General features: G+C 45.0%; 1 protein-coding gene across 1 annotated transcript in view; it reads left to right on the forward strand.

Moving 5' to 3' along the window:
• Positions 1–7,007, forward strand: part of SEMA6A (semaphorin 6A) — a 380,082-nt gene extending 373,075 nt beyond the window's left edge. The window contains exon 18 of the mRNA XM_033929048.1: positions 6,738–7,007. Coding sequence (XP_033784939.1) covers positions 6,738–6,745 — 8 coding nt within the window. The 3' untranslated portion in view covers positions 6,746–7,007. The remainder of the gene's footprint in view (positions 1–6,737) is intronic.
• Positions 7,008–21,547: the final 14,540 nt, after the last annotated feature.

Genomic DNA, 21,547 nt, shown 5'->3' on the forward strand with positions numbered 1-21,547 from the left:
AAGTTATACAGCCCATGATTGACGGAACTTGGACATTGTGACTTAGACCATGTAAAACATGGTCTAAGTCACAAAAACTCACCTAAAGTCACTAGATAAGCACTGCAAACACATAAAAAATACCCCCACCCCACTACCCCAGTGATCACCGACACCCCCCACCCCATAAAAATATTAATCACACCTTTAAAATTCAGCCTCCAGACCATCATCACCTGGCCGCCTGGCATAGGAAAGCCTAGTCGTCCAGCCCATAAGCCCCTGTAATCACTGCATTGATACTTAAACATGTGCACTCCCCTATACACCCCAAACCCTTTTGTAGTGGTATAAAAGTGGCTCCTGCAGCCATAAGGGCTAATGGGGTGGTAGACAGATGGGTCAAGGAGATTCTGGAGGTGGCTTGGGGGGCTAACCGTAACCTATAAGGGAGCTGTAGTGAGATGATGGCACCCTTTTTGTGAAGTTCACAGCAGTGCCCTGTAAGATACTCCACTATTTAGGTGCCATGTCTGGGTGTTCAGTCCATCACTTTGCAGACCCCTTCCACGTCCATCAGAGCTTGTTCTAGGCGTTTTTGACTTGGATGGAAATGTAGTATAAAGATGGACGCTTTAGGGACTTGGACGATCAGATCGGCAGGACATATAATTAGACGATTTTCGAAACAAAAAAAATTTTTGGATGTATTTTTCGAAAATGTGTCTTAGGCTGTTTTTTACTTTGGACGACTTGCAAGTTGGACGCAAACGGGCTTAGACGTCCCTTTCGATTATGCCCATCCACACACATAAAATGCTCATAACCAATTTCAAAAATGTAAACTGTACACTTAGAGAAAACACATAGAACAATAAATAACAAGTTTAAAATGAGTCATTATTGGCAACAAAATGTACACCAAGGGCAAAAAAGGAACAAAATGTTACTCACCAGATAGCCAAAGTGGCATTTGAATGAACAAAATGGCGCAAAAAGATCGCAATGAAAAACCGCTGCACTAAAGTGAAACTAAATACCAAGCGGATGACGTGGCAACATTCCATTCAAGGCTGGGCTGACTGGATTGAACCATTTGTAACGGGTACACAAAGGCTGTGTACTGTGATACAATACTGAGTAGATCCGATGATTAATCATTTAAAGAAATAAAATTAAAAGATCAAAAATACATGTAGCCAAATATCAAGAGAGTAGGGGATCAAAACTACACCTAAGGATATTGATGTGTGTGATGAAAAAGGTCTGAATGAATGGAAGAAAAAAAAAAGAAATTAGGTATTTGATACCAGGCCAGCAAAAATATTGGATGTGCATCGCTGCTTCTGCCTATGAAGGTGATAAGGTACACTGAGAAGGGGGGAGATTCAGAGAGGGGGCAGTTGCTGGGCAACAGGCAGTGGGACAAATGTTAGATCTGGAGGTGGAAGAGAGGGGAGTAAAGTGGCCACCACTGATGTTTTGGTGGACCAGACGAGGTGGGTCTGAGCTAAGAATAAGTAGGCCTGTACCCACCTAGGCCACCCATAGCTATGGCGGAGGAAAGAGACACACTGGACTGGGGGAGAGACGCTAGTGCAATGGAGGGAGGGACAGAGAGATGTCAACCTTCAGAAGGTGGTTGGGATGGTCAGTTATTAAAATGACATTGAGGGGCATTTTCAAAAGGACGTCTAAGTCTGACTTTGGATGTTTTGAGAAAAACGATGAAAAATCAGGAGGAGAAAATGTCCATTTCAAATTTTCTTCTGTGAATACCGAAGGATTTGTTTAGCATTTTAGCATTTTACTCATCATTCTTCATATTAGTCTTCAGCATCTTTCATTTTAGAATTCCACTTATAGGGCTCCTTTTACTGAGCCGCATTAGGGCTTTAATGCACGGAATAGCGTGCGCTAAATTGCCGTGTGCGCTAGACCTTAATGCCAGCATTGAACTGGCGTTAGTTCTAGAAGCGTAGCGCGGGTTTAGCGCACGCTAAAATGCTGCGTGCACTAAAAACGCTAACGCAGCTTAGTAAAAGGAGCCCATAGTCTTTTTTTTCCCCCCCGAACATACCTGAAGAAAGTTTTGTCACCTCATTTTACATCTTTGGCTGTCTTTTCTTTTGCTTGCCTGATTTCTCCTTTTGTTTCTCTCAGGTTTTGCCTGATATTCTTTTCTCTGTTCTCCCTTTTGTAATCCTTTGCACTTTGTGAATGCCAGCCTTTTTGCCCACATTTTGTCAGTAATCTCCATGGACAAATATAATGGTTTTCATTTCCTTTGCTTTTATTTATTTTCTTAATATACAGATCCATTGTCCTTTTACAGCGTCTATCAGTTTGGCCTACTATCCTTCCACCTCCCTTATCTCCTCCTATCCTGCCAGTTCCTCTTTCAGATAGTCTCATTTTGTTAAACTCATCATCTAGATAAATTTTTTTTTTTCCAAACAGTGAATAATTAACCTGTGGAATCTGTCACTGAAGGACATGGCCAAGGTGACTAACACATAACAGGTTGGTTGACAATTGAAAAGAGTGTTAATTTTAAGATGATGGTATTAACACAACATAAAACTTTATTTATGAATCACAGATACCTTGTGGTCCTATGTAATTTACAAAAAGATAAAACCAGCACATTAACTGTTGAATTTACTATCATTTATAACCATACAATAATTATTTTCTAAATTTACTAAACAAATAAGTTTTCATTAATCTTCTAAAATGCATGTAAGAGAATGACTGTGAAATTAACGATTGAATTATAGATTCCCATTTGGCCACTTGGTAGGAAAGTAAATTGGTTTCGTATCTTATATACTTATATTCCTTTTCTGACAGAAAAGCGAAATAAGTAATATTTTACAAAGATAATTTTGGTAAAGAAAATGAAAGATAATCATATAAGTAAGAAGGAACTAAACCAAACATGATCTTATAACAAACACATCCCAATTTGAATAATACCCTGGGTCTGTATTGGGAGCCAATGTAATTTCTGACAAAAAAACTGAAAGATGATTAAATTTCTTCAGATTAAATATCAGACACACTGAGGAATTTTAGATAATTTGTAACTTTTGGAAATTTTTATAGGGACCCACTAAGTATATTATATTGCAATAATCTAGAGAATTTAATAAAAGAGATTGCAGCTAAAATGGATAAGGTTCAAAATAAGAACAAATGGGCCTTAACTTCCATAGCATTACAAATCCTTTACGAACTACCGAATCTACTTGTGATTTCATTGATAAATTCCAATCTAAGTGGACCCTTAAAATTTTTATTGTTGAAATAATGATGTAATTAATCCCATTTAGTTGTAACTTTTTTTCATCTGTCTTATTAGTAGAAGCCGTGAAAACTCTAGTTTATTCTTCATTTAATTTTAACTTAAAACTGGCCATCCAATCATGTATAAACAGTAAAACTTTTCTATCCAAGACACTTCTATTGGGAAATTTGAGGAAACAGGGAATATCTGGTAACCCTAGGGATGCCTGATGTAACGCAATTGCAGGGGGTAAGGGTACTGGCCCACACCAGCATTTCCAAAAGGGAGGAAGGAAGCTATTTCTGGTGGTATTCAAATCCAGGCTGACAGCCTACTTTTTTGAAGCTGCGTTTAAGTCCTAACCCAACCAACTTGTAAACCACCCATATCTGTTTGTCACTCCCTCTATAGTCTCCTACCCTATCCGCCTCATTTCCGTGGTAAATCCATACCCGAGTAGTGTGTATAGATTTATCCTTTTTGTCTGTGTGTCTGTCATAATTAGATTGTAAGCTTTTATTAGCAGGACTGTCTCTTGCCTGTTTAATGTACAGTGCTGTGTGCATCTGGTAGTACTATAGAAATAATAAACAGTAGTAGTAAGAGGGATGTACCCAGCCTACAATCTTGAGGGGCAGGAGGGAGAAAGTCAAGAAACTGTTGGTAGTAGCAATAGGTGCCCTGGCGCATCACCATGATTCCTCAGCCTGGATTTAAATTACATAAGAACATATGAATTGCTGCTGCTGGGTCAGTCCAGTGGTCTATCGTGCCCAGCAGTCCGCTCAGGCAGCGGCCCTCTGGTCAAAGACCAGCACCCTAACTGAGACTAGCCCTACCCGCGTACGTTCCGGTTCAGCAGGAACTTGTCTAACTTTGTCTTGAATCACTGGAGGGTGTTTTCCCCTATGACAGACTCCGTAAGAGCGTTCCAGTTTTCTACCACTCTCTGGGTGAAGAAGAACTTCCTTATGTTTGTACGGAATCTATCCCCTTTCAATGTTAGAGAGTGCCCTTTCGTTCTCCCTACCTGTCCTTTTCTACTAAGTCTATTCCCTTCAGTTCCTTGAATGTTTCGATCATGTCCCCTCTCAATCTCCTCTGCTCGAGGGAAAAGAGGCCCAGTTTCTCTAATCTTTCGCTGTACAGCAACTCCTCCAGCCCCTTAACCATCGTAGTCGTTCTTCTCTGGACCCATTTGAGTTGTACCATGTCCTTCTTCTGTACGGCGACTTGTGCTGGACGCAGTACTCCAGGTGAGGGTGCACCAAGGCTTGGTACAGCGGCATGATAACCTTCTCCGATCTGTTTGTGATCCTCTTCTTTATCATTCCTAGCATTCTGCTCGCCCTTTTCGCCGCCGCCGCACATTGCATGGACGGCTTCATTGACTTATCAATCAGAACTCCCAAGTCTCTTTCCTGGGAGGTCTCTCCAAGTACCACCCCGAACATCCTGTATTCGTATATGAGCTTTTTGTTACTGACATGCATCACCTTACATTTATCCACGTTGAACCTCATCAAATTCCACAGCATTTGTCAAGGCCATGGAATTTGGGGGAAAACAGAGGCCCTGATTTACAGATGGACTAACTGGAAATATCATAGCGCTGTTGCTTTAGATGCAAATTTCAGACTCAAGGACAGACTACAAAATATCACGTGTGCTATTATGTTTTTCTTGTGCAGCTGATGGTGTTATGAACTGGTAAAACTCAATATTCCCATCCCCCTGATTGATCCCAGTAGATGAAGGATGGGGCCCATTCAGGTGGCAGCAGCTGAACACAATGAGAGACTGATCATTCAATTCATTTCTTTTGTATTCTGTACAACATGAAGCTATGATGAGCTCATGTAATATTTATGTTATCAAGACAAGGAAAAACTAAGTCGCTGAAAATAAATATAATTACATCAAAATGTTGGAGCTATGGTATGTAAAAAAAAAAAAAAAAAGAAACTAGCATTAGGGCTGCAGCTGTACGTCAGTGTGTTCAATTGATGTTCACATCAGTGATGTCCTTCGGCCTGGGTCTAGAGTGCTCCTCTAGGGAAGAAATAGAAACTCATCAAAATGGGGATTTGATACAACATGATCTTTTCTTTATTTAGTATTCATTTAGAATCATTTAGTAAATTACATATGATAACCTTCTTAAAGCAAAAGAAAGCAAAATTTACAGGCAAAATAAAAGGAAATCAGGAAAGCAAAAACTTGGTAATAGTTTGATCTTCCTTAGTCCATAATTAGAGAATGACAGGGTGACAAACGTCATCACCGTCATAAGCGCAAGAAACAATCCCATGTCATTCTTTAGGGTCTATCTCAACCTCAGTCCTTCTACACCAGCATTCTTCAAAGCAAAGCTTGAGGGTCAGTGGTTGTGGCCATTCATACTCTGATTCTTATGGGAGCCAAGGATAATGAAGCCATTGTGACATCACTGATGTGATTGGCTCTTAGGCACTGGTGGAATGAGGCATTATGACATCACAATATCTGCTCTGGAATGTTGCTGCTCAATCTCAGCATTCTTCAAAGCAAAGCTTGCGGGTCAGTGATTGTGCCCATTCATACTCTGATTTTTCCCTCTCTCCTTAAAGAATGACATGGGGATGGTTTCCCACAGTTATCCACGGGGACGGTGATGAATTTTGTCACCATGTCATTCTCTATCCATAATTAAGGGGAGAAGGAGGAGAAAAACAGGTAAGGAGTTCAATAGAAAGTTTTTGATTTGAATTAGTTTCTGATAGAATGTTAAGTGATCTTAAAGTGTAAAATGTTTTTATCTTGTATTGCACTTATTGAAAGTTTTAAAATGAATAAAGAATATTAAAAAAAAAAAAGAAAGTAAATCTAAAGACCGATGCTCTAAACCTAGGACAAGATTCTAGGCATACAACTTCAAAGAAACACAGGCAAAAAAGACATAAGCCCGATATATATGTATACTAGAGAATGATACGGGGACACATTTTTCCTCGTCCCTGCAGAAACTCAATTTCCCCATCCTGTCCCTGCAAGTTTTGTTGCTATCCCTGCCCTATTCCTTTAAGCTCTGCCTTAACTGCACAAGCCTCAAACACTTATGATTTTACTGTGTTTGAGGCTTGTGCAAATGAGGACAGAGCTTGCAGGAATGGAGCAGGGACAGGAAAAGAACTCGCTGGGACGGGACGGGAAAATGAGTTCCCGCGGGGAAAGGGAAAAAAATTTGTCCCCCATGTCAGGCTTTGCATTTGATATTTCATTTGCTAGATAGTTGTGGTGTGTTATAAAGAGTTTTCTTTGTATGCATTTTACTGATTGTTATTTGCTTATATTAAAATTTCTATGCGTGGTTATGATTTCAACAAAAAAATTTTAATTATATTTATTTGATTATACTGTACTTTCCAGTTATCATTTTTTTAAACCTAACCTGTGCTGCTCAATTTTCTTCCCCTGTTCATCCATACAGTTCCTTAGGCTGAAGAGCAAAAACTCATGCTGACAAAGATGGAAGACACGCCAACGACATTTGAATTTGCAGACTCTAGCTAAAGAGCAAAGATCAACCATTCCTGTGAGAATGCTAGTGCATACAGGCTCACAGCACCGCTCTCTTGTTATTTGTCTGTTGTACCAAAAGAACTGAGGGTGCATATTGTTACAAATCCCCATCAGCACTGGGCTGAAAAATTCCAAAAATTCTCTTCAGAGATTATGTAACATGATCCATCGACGGGGGAGACATTATCAGTGGCTGACAAAAACAATGCTAAAAACCAGAAGAAGAAAGACAAAGGAACGTTTAAGTTCTATTCTTTTGAGAAGCAAACTGAGGCACATATTAATCACCTGGGGAACTCTTCACCCCTTATGTTCTACAAAAAGCCAATAAATTCTATTGCATTACTTGCAAGGATCTTTTTAAACTGAATTGTATTTCCTGGTTACATATTTATATTTATGCTATAATTACTACTACTACGAATTATTTTTTTCTGTAACGCTAACAGATGCATGCAGCGCTGTACATTATACAGGCAAGAGACAGTCCCTGCTTGAAAAAGCTCACAATCTAATTATGTCAAACAGGACAAAAAGAGTGAATCAATACACGCCGCTCAGGTAAGGAATTACACCGGGAATGATGAGGCAGATAGGGTAGGGCAGGGGTAGGCAATTCCGGTCCTCGAGAGCCACAGGCAGGTCAGGTTTTCAGGATATCCACAATGAATATACAGTATATGAGATGGATTTGCATGCACTGCCTCCTTGAGATGCAAATCTATCTCATGCATATTTATTGTGGATATCCTGAAAACCTGACCTGCCTGTGGTTCTCGAGGACCGGAATTGCCTACCCTTGGGGTAGGGGATTATAGAGGGAATGACGCAGATTTGGGTGCTTTACAAGCAGTTGGGTTAGGACTTAAATGCAGCTTCTAAAAAAGTACACTTTCAGCATGGATTTGTATATTGCCAGAGACAGAGCCCGATGTAACGAATCAGGCAGCAGCAAAGGTAGTTGGCAGTAGAGGAGAAGGGTACAGACAAGAGAGACTTACCTAACGAATGGAGTTCCCAGGGTGGAGTCTAGGGAAAGATAAGAGAGGAGAGATGTAGCTGCAGAATGAATACACTTTTAGGTCAGTAAGAAGAGTTTTACTGTATGCGGAAGTGGACAGGGAGCCAGTGATTTGAGGAGAGGGGTCACATGAGCATAATGACACTGGCGGAATATGAGGCGTGCAGCAGAATTCTGGTTGAAGGGGAAAGAGATGGCTTAGCGGAAGACCTGTGAGAAGCAAGCTGCAGTAGTTCAGGTGACAGGTGATGAGAGCTTGGATGAGGGTCTTGGCAGTATGCTTAGAAAGGAAAGGCCAGATTTTAGTGATGTTGTAGAGAAAGAAACGACAGGTTTTGGCGGTCTGTTGGATATGCAAAGAGAAGGAAAGAGATGAATCAAAAATGATCCCAAGGTTGTGAGCCGATGAGACAGGGAGGATGAGAGCATTATCCACTGAAACAGAGAATGGAGGAAGAGGAGAGGCAGGTTTATGGCCATGTTTAATTTTAGATGTGGTGAGACATCCAGATAACGATGTCAGACAGGCAGGCTGAGACTCGGGCCTGGATACCCGTAGAAATCTTATTTCCTGGTTACATACTCATATTCTTGCTGCAATCAGAGAATGAAAATATCTATCCTGTGTAAATATATACTATAATGCAAGGCATATTATTTTTGGGGAAATCATCACAGTATAGTTAGTATCCAATTGTTCGGGTAACTTTCTGGTCTCAAAAATTATTAGGTTTTATTGCAAATTATATTGGAATTAGCGTTCATATTGCTAATTCTCCAACTGACAGTAGCAATTAATTGGGGAAATGCAGGTAATATTATAAGAAATAATAGGATCAATATTCACAGCAATTTAACTGGCCAGAAAGGACTGCTGGCCAGTTAAATCGCTTGTTTGGGGCTATCTGATGATATTCAGCAACACTTAACCAGTTAGTGCTCCTGAGTATCTCCACAGACCACAAAATTGAAAGCCAGTTATTTTGTGGATGGTCCAGGGATGGAGTTGGCACTTATTCAACTGAGGGATACGTCTACTAGTGTTGTGCTAGTAAATGTACAGAAAGGAATACCGGATGAAACTGAAAGAAGCCAAGAGAGAGATTCATCTGGTGAAAGTGCAAGTGGAAGAGAAAATGGCTAGAAATATAAAAGAAGGAGACAAAATTTCTTCCAGGTGTATTAGTGAAAGGAGAAAGATTAAAAAAAAAAAAAAAAGAAGAATTGCAAGACTGAAAGAAGCTATGAACCGCTATGTGGCACCTAATGGGGGAGAGTGTGGTACAGTAGTTAAAGCTACAGCCTCAGCACACTGACATCATGGGTTCAAACCCATGCTGTTCCTAGTGACCCTGGGCAAGTCACTTAATCCCCCCATTGCTCCAAGTACATTAGATAGATTGTGAGCCCTGTGGTTGGAAAGTGCTATTTAAGAACAAAATCTTCATTTCAGTTTCCAGAGGTGAAAGGAAAGAAATATACTAAACTATATACTGCAATATTTGCATACCAAGCAGCTAAATCTTGGAAAATTTTGCCAGTTCATATTAATTATTTGATTAATTATAAAAGTTTTAGAAGGGCATTGAAGACATATCTTTTTAGTAAATATGTATTATCCCAGGACAAGCAGGCAGCATATTCTTTACGCATGGGTGACGTCACCGACGGAGCCCATCGGTACGGACCTTTTTAACTAGAAAGTTCTAGTTGGCCGCACCGCGCGTGCGCGAGTGCCTTCCCGCCCGACGGAGGAGTGCGTGGTCCCCAGTTTCTTCGTTTCCGCGGAGCGAAGACGTGTGTTTTTCAACATCGTTGAAATCCTCCTTTTGCCTTCCCGCTCGCGTTATTTTTTTCGTTTTATTCACCTTCGGGTGCTTTTTTTCTTTCAATTTACAAAAAAAAATATATATATATTTTCTTTTTGCTTTATTTTTCGTTCCTGCCCCCGGCGGGGCCTGTTGTCACTATCCAGGCCTCGGGGTTTGATTTTGCGGAGGCCGTGTTCCCATTCATGCCCCCGCAGCCCGGTTTTTAAGAAGTGCCAGCGGTGTGCACGCCCGATCTCCCTCACTGACCCACACAATTGGTGTTTATAGTGCTTGGGACCGGAGCATCGGGCGGACTCCTGCACCCGCTGTGCCACTCTTAAGAAAACGCACTCTGAAGAATCGTCAAATCCAACAAAATCTACTTTTCGGCACCGGCCCGACTATGGACTCGACTTCTTCACCTGCGGCAACCGTCGAAATCGGCACCGACACACTCTTCGACACCGCCTGAAACGACATCGGCGCCACCGGCCGCCAGGTAAGCCGGCTAAGAAGCCTTCCACCCTTGAGCGCCCTCCCACCTCGGTGGCGACACCAGTCCTTTTGGCTCCACGCCGACCCAAAAAAACGCTCCGCCCCCGATATCGGTGAGTGCCTCGTCATCGGCCTCCTCATCGCCGGGGCGTAGAGCGGCACCCATGGAACCCAAAGCAGAAAAAAGTGGTTCCGGTGCCACCCCCTGGATGACCGCATTGCGGCCATCCTCCAGGATAAGTTGCAGGAACAACTCCAACAGCAACTTAAGCAGCTCTTGCCCTCTATCTTGGCACCGCTGCTTTCGGTACCAGACCGGCCCGAGCCCCGCACCGTCCAACACGGTATCCACTCCATCGGTACCTATGGACTCCTCCATGCCCATTCTCTCGGCGTCACATCTCCATACCCAGGCCGAGACTATCGCCTTGACGACGACCGATCCTCCTCGGGACCCGAACAGGGCACTCGGTCTTCCCGCGACCCTGACTGGCACCGTTCTTCCCGGGACCGAGACAGACACAGGTCTTCATCCCCCGGTACCGTCTCGGTACGCTCAGGCAAGTCTCTGTCTAAAAACTCACCCATACCGAGCCTTCCACTCCGGTCTCTCGACACGCGCACACCGATGTCAGAGACCCGGACCTATGGGAAGAATCCCCTCCCGGTACCGAGGAGGATGCAATCATCGTCAGACGAAGAGCCTTCGGCCCCCGATACCACATCTAAACCTGAACAATCTTCCTTTTTCTAAATTCCTCAGGAGTTGTCGGGGGCCTTATCTTTGCTCTGGAATCTGACTCTAAGAAGTCACAAGCTTTCCTAGAGGCATTGGATTTCGATCAACCTCCCAAAGAGTTCCTAAAGTTGCCCGTGCATGACATCCTACGGGAACTTTTTTATAAAATTGGGAGAACCCACTGACTGTCCCTGGGGCCCCCGTAAACTGGATAGCCTCTACAGGGTTATACCAATCCCGGGATTTGATAAACCCCAGCTGCCTCATGAATCTCTCCTGGTGGAGGTCCACCTTAAAAAAGTCTCAGGGCGCGAGTGTTTATGCCTCTACCCCTCCTGGCAGAGAAGGCAAAACAATGGACAAGTTTGGCAAGCGATTTTACCAGAATGCCATGCTTGCCAACAGAGCGAACAACTACTCATTCCATTCTCATTCTACCTGAAACATCTGGTCATGCAACTCTCCGCCATGCAGAAGTACTTGCCGGAACACAAGGTTCCATTATTCCAGCAGCATATCTCCAGCCTGCTCCAACTGAGAAAATTTATGGTGCGCTCTATCTATGATTCTTTTGAGCTCACCTCCCGTGCATCTGCCATCGCTGTGGCTATGCGCCGTCTGGCCTGGCTCAGGGTCTCTGATTTGGACGTCAACCATCAAGACCGACTAGCCAACGCCCCATGTCTTGGAGATGAATTATTCGGAGAGTCCCTGGATACCACCACGCAGAAACTCTCAGCCCATGAGACGAGATGGGACACTCTCATAAAACCTAAGAAAAAGGCTCCACCTGCTCGTCCTTACAGACCACAGGCCTCATATCAGCGCAGGTTCTCCGCTAGGCCGCTCAACCCACCTTCACAGCAACCTAGGCGGGGCCCGTCAACACCAGCACACCCAGGCTCGTGCCCAGTCTAATCAACCGGCCAAGCCTTCTTCCTCCTGCCAAACCTTCTCAGCCCTTTTGACTCCATCTCTCCAGGGCTTAGCCAGTCTTCCACCCATCATTGCCTCTTCCTCAGCCAATCGGAGGCAGGCTACACATCTTCCTCAGCCGTTGGGAGGTCATCACATCGGACCAGTGGGTCCTCGAACATCATCCGCCCACGGGCTACTCTTCAACTTCCAGACTCTTCCACCAGACAATCCTCCGTAGAGTCTGCTTCTCATTCAAATCAAACCCCCCATCCTCCTGAGGGAGGTCCAATCCCTCCTTCTTCTCAATGCCATCGAAGAAGTGCCTCCGGAACAAAGAGAGGCCGGGGATTCTACTCCCGTTACTTCCTAGTTCCAAAGAAGGACAGGAGACCTCTCGTCCCATTCTCGATCTCAGGGACCTCAACAAGTGTCTAGTCAGGGAGAAATTCAGAATGCTCTCCCTTGCCACGCTTTTACCCTCTTCTCTCTCAACAACGACTGGCTTATGTTCCCTGGACCTCAAAGAGGCCTACACTCACATCCCAATCAATCCAACTTCACGTCGCTACCTGCGATTCCAGGGTGCACCACCGTCATTATCAGTACAAAGTGCTACCTTTTGGCCTCGCTTCATCACCCAGGGTGTTCACCAAATGCCTCATTGTGGTGCGGCCTTTCTCAGGTCTCACAACCTCCAGGTGTTCCCCTACTTGGACGATTGGTTAGTGAAAGCACCTACGTCTCCTCTTGATGCTTACAAGCCACTCATCATACCATCTCTCTCCTCCATCTTCTGGGGTTCGAGATCAACTACTCCAAGTCGCATCTGCTTCCCAACACAGCGCCTTCAGTTCATTGGAGCAGTTCATCGACACCACACTAATGAGGGCGTTCCTCCCCTCCGACCGTCAACGGACCTCTGCTCCACCTTTGTCGTCAGGTGCTCCTTCATCACTCCATTTCTCGACCAGACAGATGATGGTCCTCCTGGGCACATGGCCTCGACGGTGCATGTGCTTCCCCCTGGCACGATCTCCACCTCAGGACACCTCAATGGACTCTGGCCAACCAGTGGTCACAGACCTCGAATCTCCTTTCTCATCCCATCTCTGTGACATCGTCTCTTCATGCGATCTCTACAATGGTGGTTGAACTCCTCAAATCTTTCCAGGGGCCTTCTTTTTCATCTGCCCCCTCATTCCATGATCATCACCACGGATGCCTCCCTTATTGCTGGGGAGCTCACCTGGGAGATATACGCACCCAAGGTCTTTGGACCCCGCAGGAGCGTCTACATTCACATCAATTTCCTAGAACTGAGAGCCATGTTCTACGCTCTCAAGGCCTTCCAGCACCTTCTCTGCCCTCAGGTTCTTCTCCTGTGCACAGACAATCAAGTCGCCATGTACTACATAAACAAGCAAGGCAGCACCGGATCTCGCCTCCTTTGTCAGGAGGCTCTCCGCATTTGGACCTGGGCCACGGCCCGCAGTCTCTTCCTCAAGGCTGTCTATATCCAGGGCGAACAGAACTCCCTGGCCGACAATCTCAGCCGCATCCTTCAACCTCACGAATGGACTTTGGATCCTCCCACGCTCCTCTCCATCTTTGCTCGCTGGGGTACTCCACAGGTGGACCTATTTGCAGCTCCTCACAACCATCAGCTGCCCCAGTTCTGCTCCAGACTCTTCTCTCCTCACCGTCTGGCCCCGGATGCATTCCTCCTCGACTGGACGGATCGGTTCCTCTATGCCTTTCCTCCACTACCTCTGATGTTGCGGACTTTATCCAAACTCCGCAGGGACAGGGCCACCATGATCCTCATCGCTCCTCGGTGGCCTCGCCAACACTGGTTTCCTCTCCTGCTTCAGCTCAGCGTCAGGGAGCCCATTCCTCTTCCTGTGTTTCCTACTCTACTTACGCAACAACGTCAGTCTCTGCTGCATCCCATCTGTCTTCGCTCCACCTGACAGCTTGGTTTCTCTCGGGCTGACCTCTCCAGGAAATCTGTCTCAGCCTGTCCGTCTCATTTTTGGACGCCTCCAGGAAACCGGCCACCCTCCAATGTTACCATCAGAGGTGGACCAGGTTTTCCTCTTGGTGCCTCCGTCATCATCACAACCCCACCTCTTTAGCGGTGGAACCTGTGCTGGACTTACTTGCTCTCCCTGTCCAACGCTAGGCCTCAAGTCTACCTCAATCAGAGTCCATCTCAGTGCCATCACGGCGTTTCATGAGCCTATCCTAGGAAAAACCTCTCACGGCTCACACTCTGGTTTCCCGATTTATGAGGGGCCTCTTCAATGTCATAAACCACCTCTGAAAGCCTCCTCCGGTCGTCTGGGACCTGAATGTGGTTTTATCAGCCCTCATGAAACCTCCTTTTGAGCCTCTTGCCACAACTTACGCTCAAACTTCTGACATGGAAGGTGCTTTTCCTCATTGCCATCACCTCTGCCTAGCGAGGGTTTAGTGAGATGCATGCACTGGTCGCCGATCCACCGTTCACTGTTTTTCACCATGACAAGGTGGTTCTGCGTACCCATCCTAAGTTCCTTCCCAAGGTTGTTTCAGCTTTTCACCTCAACCAGTCTATTGTGTTGCCTGTTTTTTTCCCGAAACCTCATTCACATCCCGGGGAACAGGCATTGCACAGTCTTGATTGCAAGCGTGCCCTGGCTTACTACTCTTGATCGTACAAGGGCTCACCGCTTGTCCCCTCAGCTCGTTCCTGACCTTCGATCCTAATCGTCTGGGTCGACCGGTCTCTATAACGGACGCTATCCAACTGGCTTGCAGCTTGCATCGCGTTCTGTTATGCTCGGGCCGTCTGTCACTGGACGGTGCTGTCACTGCCCACAGGGTGAGAGCTTATGGCCGCTTCTGTGGCTTTCCTCCGTTCCACACCCATTGAGGAAATCTGCCAAGGCGGCCACCCTGGTCCTCAGTTCACACATTCACTACTCACTACCGTCTGGATGCTTTCTCCAGACGGGATGGGCACTTCGGCCAATCTGTACTTCAGAATTTATTTTCCTGATGGCCAACCATCCCTCCTCCCTCTTTGTTAGCTTGGAGGTCACCCCATGCGTAAAGAATATGCTGCCTGCTTGTCCTGGGATAAAGCACAGTTACTTACCGTAACAGTTGTTATCCAGGGACAGCAGGCAGATATTCTTACGTCCCACCCACCTCCCCGGCGTTGGCTTCTTAGCTGGCTTATCCTAACTGGGGACCACGCACTCCTCCATCGGGCGGGAAGGCACTCGCGCACGCGCGGTGCGGCCAACTAGAACTTTCTAGTTAAAAAGGTCCGTACCGAGGGCTCCGTCGGTGACGTCACCCATGCGTAAAGAATATCTGCCTGCTGTCCCTGGATAACACCTGTTACGGTAAGTAACTGTGCTTTAAAATTAATTAATTTTAATTAATTAATTTTAATTTAGGTATTTTTGATTCTAATTCTGGAATATGTCTCCATTGTTTAATATTTGTAAACTGCAATGAACTTTGCAAATTTATTTGTCCTATATAACCAATGACTGTAATGTGATGTCTTCCTGTCAGCATTTTTTTGCTGTGTTTGATATTGTAGCCCAGTGCATCAACCTTGTGCAGCCATGGCCTGGTGGCTGCCAGCCCCTGAAAGCTCACCCAAAGGGGAATATGGCTGCTTTAGATGGAAATCCACATGCTCCTCATTCCAGACCAGAGGATTATTCATCTTATGGTTCTTTTTCTCTTGTCCTGTTGCAAGTTCATACATAAACATATAGCATATAAAGGTAGCCAGCAGCAGGGTGGCAGACAGACCTTCGACACAACAAATGCTGCCACATAAAGAGAATGAGGTGACAAACGGAAGAAGAAGCAGCAGCAAGGATGAAAAAAAAAGGAGCTATAGAGTAGTGAAGGTCAGTACCTACACTTGAGATTCAGCCAAAATATCGGGTTACCATATTCTTGGGCCAGAAAACCTCTGGTCCTACCCAGTCTCGCCTCCAGCCCCACCCTATTCTACCCTCAGCCCCGAACCCCACAAAGCCATCTCTTGTCTTGCCCAACAAGCTCTGGCTGTGTGTGGAGGGCTTGGAGCATGCACAGATATGTGTGATGTCATCCACGCATGCTCAGAGGCCCTCCAGATGTGGCCATAGCTTGTCGGGGCTTTCCAAAACCCGGATAAACTGCTGGGTTTTGGGAAAATCTAACCGGGCACCTGGACAGTCCTCTAAAAAGAGGACATGTCTGGGTTTTCCCAGATGGTCTGGTAACCCTATCAAAATGGGCAGTAGCTGGACAAAGGAAGGTCTTCAGGGTAGTTTTTGGCACAAGCTAGATGTTCCAGGTTCTCCTGTGAAGGTGCAAGCAGATCCACAGCAGCATGGTTGAAATTGCTGGTGGAGACTCTTAGGCCTCGCTGGAAAAGATATGACTAGATCCAGCAGCAAAAAGCAACAAAGAAGGAAGACCCAATGTTCCACAGTGAGAGCAATCAATACGATAAGAACAAAAAACTGTGGATGATGATGTTCTAAAACAGTGTTTTTCAACCACCGGTCCATGGACCAATGCCAGTCCATAGAAATTTCCTGCCGGTCCACAGGGCTGGCACATGCATCGAGCCTGAGACAGTGTTCTTCAGCTGCCAGTCCATGGTGCAATCGATGCGGTGTTATCTTCGGGCCGGCTCCCTCTTCCTCAGTACTGCAGTGCACAAAGACATGAGCAGCGGTTCCTACGCGTTTCCCGCATCTGAAACGGAAGCCTTCTCTCTGATGTCGCAACGTCAGAGAGAAGGCTTCCGAGTGAGGCATAGGATGTGCGAGGAGCCACTGGTAGAGGGAATGATTTTAGTTTTGAATTTAGTGATTGATATACAGGAAGAATTGCATTTGTTTCTTTTCCTCTGGGGTTTTTAGTGATTGATATACAGGAAGAAATGCATTTGTTTCTTTTCCTCTGGGGTTTTACTGCATGCTAGGAGTCTTGCATCTTAGGCTTTGTATGTATCTAATCTAATCCTTAGGTTTGTATACCGCATCATCTCCATGTTCGTAGAGCTCGACGCGGTTTACAGTAGGAGAAATAGGAAGGAACTACAACAGAGGGTTAGAGGTAGAAGTGTGAAGAAAATTTAGAGGACTTGGGATGCCAAGATATAAGCGTTTCCTTGATTCCTAAGTTGTATATATTAGTACTTTTACTTTTTGGTCCTTTATTTGCATGGGGTTATCTGTGTTCTGGTAGGAATGAATGTTGAGAAGCATACAGTGTACTTTGTGTAGTTTAATTTTGTGGTTAACCATCACATGTTGTTAATACTATTATATTGTGTGTGTGTATATATGAAAAATGAATGGAAAAATAGTGTTACAATTAGTACTATTATGGGGGCGGGGTCTGAGGTGGAGATTGGGTGGAGATGGGCGATTCTGGCCCACGACTTAGCCCAGTGTTCTTCAATTGCAGGTCCACAAAATAATTATTTTATTTCCGCCGGTCCATAGGTGTTAAAAGGTTGAAGAACACTGTTCTAAAAGATGATTTATTTATCACTCTTCACAAAAGAATAAATGAAAATACAAATATGATAGTCCACATGTGTTGGTCCTACCAGACCCTACACGGTCTATGTTTCAGCAAACACGCCTTCCTCAGGGGTCCAGTTGGATATAATGGTCTCAGATAACAAATAACACATGTGGACTATCATATATGTATTTTCATTTATTCTTTTGTGAAGAGTGATAAATAAATCATCTTTTAGAACATCATCATCCACAGTTTTTTGTTCTTATTGTTTAGGTCCATGGCAGTGCAGCTGGTGGAAATACCCAGACAAAGATCCTTACTGATAAAGATGTGACCTAGATGGGAGTAAGAAGAGACAGAGGAGTGGTTGGAAGAGGTAAGGGAGGAGACAGAAAAGAAGGGGGTGAGATTGGGGAAGGGTGGGAGAGTAAGGGAGAGGTGAAAAGGAAGGTGATTAGAGAAATAAAGGAAGCACATAATGAAGGGAAGATCTTTCACCCCCACATCCCTCTCCTAAAATCACCCTTCTTACTTTCACACCACCTTTTTGATATTCCACTACAGGTCCGCTGTACTCATATCCTTTATACTCACAACTCTTATACCCTCTTTTACACTCATATCCCCCATCCTCACAACTCCTATTCTTTCCCAGCACTGAGGCACACCTGACAGTCACGGTGCACTCATAGCCAGAGTGCACAGTGATTGTGTACTGACAGTCATTCCTCTGCACTCTCACACCCCTTATAAAGACTACATTCCCCCACATCCCTTTGCACTCACATTTCCCCATATTCTCTAGTATTAGCAGCTATCCACATAGTTCTACACACACACACTCCAAAATCCCACCCACCCACACATTTGTGCCTTTGTGCAATGCTTAGAGCAGGCTCTTTTCGACCTGTTTCTCTTCATTTTTACATTTTTTTTATTGGTTTTCTATTTTATTTTGCATATATATGTTTTAAATACATTCATGGATCCAAGTTTTAATTTAATTTGTATTTATCCATAACATCTAAAAACTAGGCTACTAACTTAGGCCTAGATTCACTAAACTCACCGGTCTGAATCGTTGTTGGGTGATTCGTGGCCAAGTTCTGGCAAGCGACCGATTCACTACAGAGTTCTCATGCAAATTATCTGATCGGACACATGCCCCACCGCGATCCCACAGATCACTGCAGAACGATCGCGAGGCGTGTGCAGATCATCCTGGTTGGCTGTAGATGCAATCCGTGCATGCGCTTGCTCTCTGCACAAGCGAGGTCAAAACAAAGGGGGAGAGGTGGCTGCAGTTTACTTGAGTGGACATTTCAATTTAATGGAACAGAACACGCTGCAGCCAGATTATGGAACAGAATACACTTTTAACCCGCGGGTTAGAAAACATGAAGACTGCCAATCAAGTGGAGCAAGCTTCATCCAAGGCAAGGCAAATCATAGGCAAATCATAGGAGTTTCGTCAGCCGTAAGCCTGAAGTCATTATGCCATTGTATAGATCCTTGGTGAGGCCCCACCTAGAGTACTGTGTGCAATTCTGGAGGCCGCATTACACTAAGGATGTTCTGAGACTTGAGTCGGTCCAGAGAATGGCCACCCGGATGGTCTCGGGACTCAAGGATCTCCCGTACGAGGAACAGCTGGATAAATTACAGCTATACTCACTCGAGGAACGTAGAGAGAGGGGTGACATGATTGAGACATTCAAGTATCTCATGGGCTGCATCGAGGTGGAAGAAGATATCTTCTTTTTCAAGGGTCCCGCGGCAACAAGGGGGCATCCGTGGAAAATCAGGGGCGGGAAACTGCACGGGGACACCAGGAAATTATTTTTCACTGAAAGGGTGGTTGATCGCTGGAATAGTCTTCCACTTTAGGTTATTGAGGCCAGCAGCGTGCCTGATTTTAAAGCCAAATGGGATAGACACGTGGGATCTATTCACAGAGAAAGGTAGGTGCGGGTCATTGGGGTGGGCAGACTAGATGGGCCGTTGCCCTTATCTGCCGTCTATTTCTATGTTTCTATGTTTCTGTTTAGTGAATCGATGGCTTCCTACTTATGCATGCCATTTCCCCTCATTTGAATGGGCAGATCGGATCAGGTGGGAGATTGATTGGGCACAAGGTTAGTGAATCGGGTTGGAGTCAGGGAACGATCGCAAACTGGTCGGGACACGATTGAGACATGATTGGTGCGTTTAGAGAATCTAGCCCTTAGAATTTGTTGATAAGGTTAACACCTTAGACACATGGCAACCCCCCTTGCACTGTTGAAGACATTCCAGGCTGAGAGTGATGAAAAGAGATGTAAAAGAATGGATAATAAGCTAGTCTAGTTAAACATGGGACAGAGTTCTGGTTGTGTACTCTAGCACCTGTTAATTATTTCACCTCACTTACTGTGGCTCCAATTATAAATCTTTCCTTCAGACCTGCACTCTTTATATTATTAGGGTAGAAGGAAACACAGTCTTTTACTTGTTTCAATATTTGTCATTTTATTCTTTTTTTCTAAGCTCACTTCCTAATGGCCATATCAACCATACTGAAATCAGAAGCAATTATGAACATGCAGCATGGTTTTTTTTCTTTCTCCCTCTCTCTCTCTAAATCTGCGTTCTATCTTACATCCCATCAATGTATCAGACTGAAATTTAAGACACTTTGGGGACAATTGGTAACCTAAGACAGTGTTTCCCAAGTTGGTCTTTGAGTTCTCCCTTGCCAGTCAAGTTTTTAAGATATCCCCAATGAATATGCACGAGATTAATTTGCATACACTGCCTCCATTGTATGCAAATCTCTTTCATCATGGATATTCATTGCAAATATCTTGAAAACCTACAGGCAAGGGGGGTACTCCAGGATCGACTTAGGAAATAACATCCAAGATACACTAGCTGAGTTGGTTGCTGTAGGCCAATCCATTATCCGATTTTAAAATGGTGATTCATGAACGCCTGACTTTGCATGCAAATTAGTTTTGCGGAGGTCAACCGTAATCCCACCCCACCAGTTGCTGGAAAAGTGACTTTCACACATGCGCAGAGCCGGCAGGGGAAGTCCCAAAGCAGCTTCCTGCCGTCCAGCTGTTTTGGGCAGTGTGACAAACCTGTGGCCAGCTTTGTCCCTGTATGGGATAAAAGAAAAACACGGTCCCTGGTCAGAAGGGCTGACCAGGTTAAAAGTAAAAGTTTGGTTTTGGCTGACTACCCCTCAGACAGTGAGGTAGAGCAGGAGAGGCAGGAACATAGATACATTCAGCAGAGGGCGCCATCTCAGGACAGGTACCCTAGAAAGCCTGAGAGGACTCTTATGGAGAAGTGGAGTCCTAGGGCTGGGAGGTATGCTCATTACCAGCCTAGGAGAAACCTGAGTTATTTCCCTAGGGATTTCCTGCCTAACACAGCTGCTCCGAGGAGAGAGGGGTGGGGCTTTAACCAACATAAAAACAGAGTATGGAATCTCAGTAAGGGGGAGCAGGGAAAGCCGGGACGGAGCTAGGGCTAATGAGCTCCGGCAGCGGCAGGAGAGACAGCAGAGCTGGGAGGCAGATGAGGGGAGAAGTCTCTCTCCTCCAGCCCGCAGCAGTGAGGACGTGGAGATGACAGAGGACTACCTCAACTCCACCCCAGAGGTTGCTGGGCAGACAGAGGCTATTGACATTGCTGAGCCATTGCTGGAAGCTAGCCAGTTCCCCACTGACATGGAGGTTAGTTACTAAGGGAAAGGAAGCAAGGCTGTGCTTGTGCTGTCTTCCGTAACCCAAGCCCAGCTAACAGAGATTAGGAGAAGAGCAGGCAAATTTCCCCGCTACTCTGTATGACTGCCCGGAGAGCTTTGTTTATTCAAGGAACCTTATCTGTATGGGTGTGAAAGCTCCGTGGGAAAAACCCAAGTAAAGTTCACAGCTTATATAATGCCTTATTGTGTTCCGTCAGCCAGGAAGCCCAGCTGATTATAACGAACTGTGAAGCCTGCTCTGCAAGCCTGTCCGTGTCTCAGCTAGGTAAGCTGAAACAAAGTTCAAGAAAGTCAGTACTAAGTTTTGAAACTGTAATTACTCTGGCTGTAGTCACAAGGTGTGCCAAGTTGGAAAGTTTTATTTTCCTGATATTTTTCATTTGCCTTTTTCCCTGGTGAAGAGGACTGTAGTTAAACTGGAAAGTCCAGGATATTGAACTGTATG

This window comes from Geotrypetes seraphini, chromosome 1 (assembly GCF_902459505.1).
Source record: "Geotrypetes seraphini chromosome 1, aGeoSer1.1, whole genome shotgun sequence".
In the NCBI taxonomy this organism is placed as follows: Eukaryota; Metazoa; Chordata; class Amphibia; order Gymnophiona; family Dermophiidae; genus Geotrypetes; species Geotrypetes seraphini.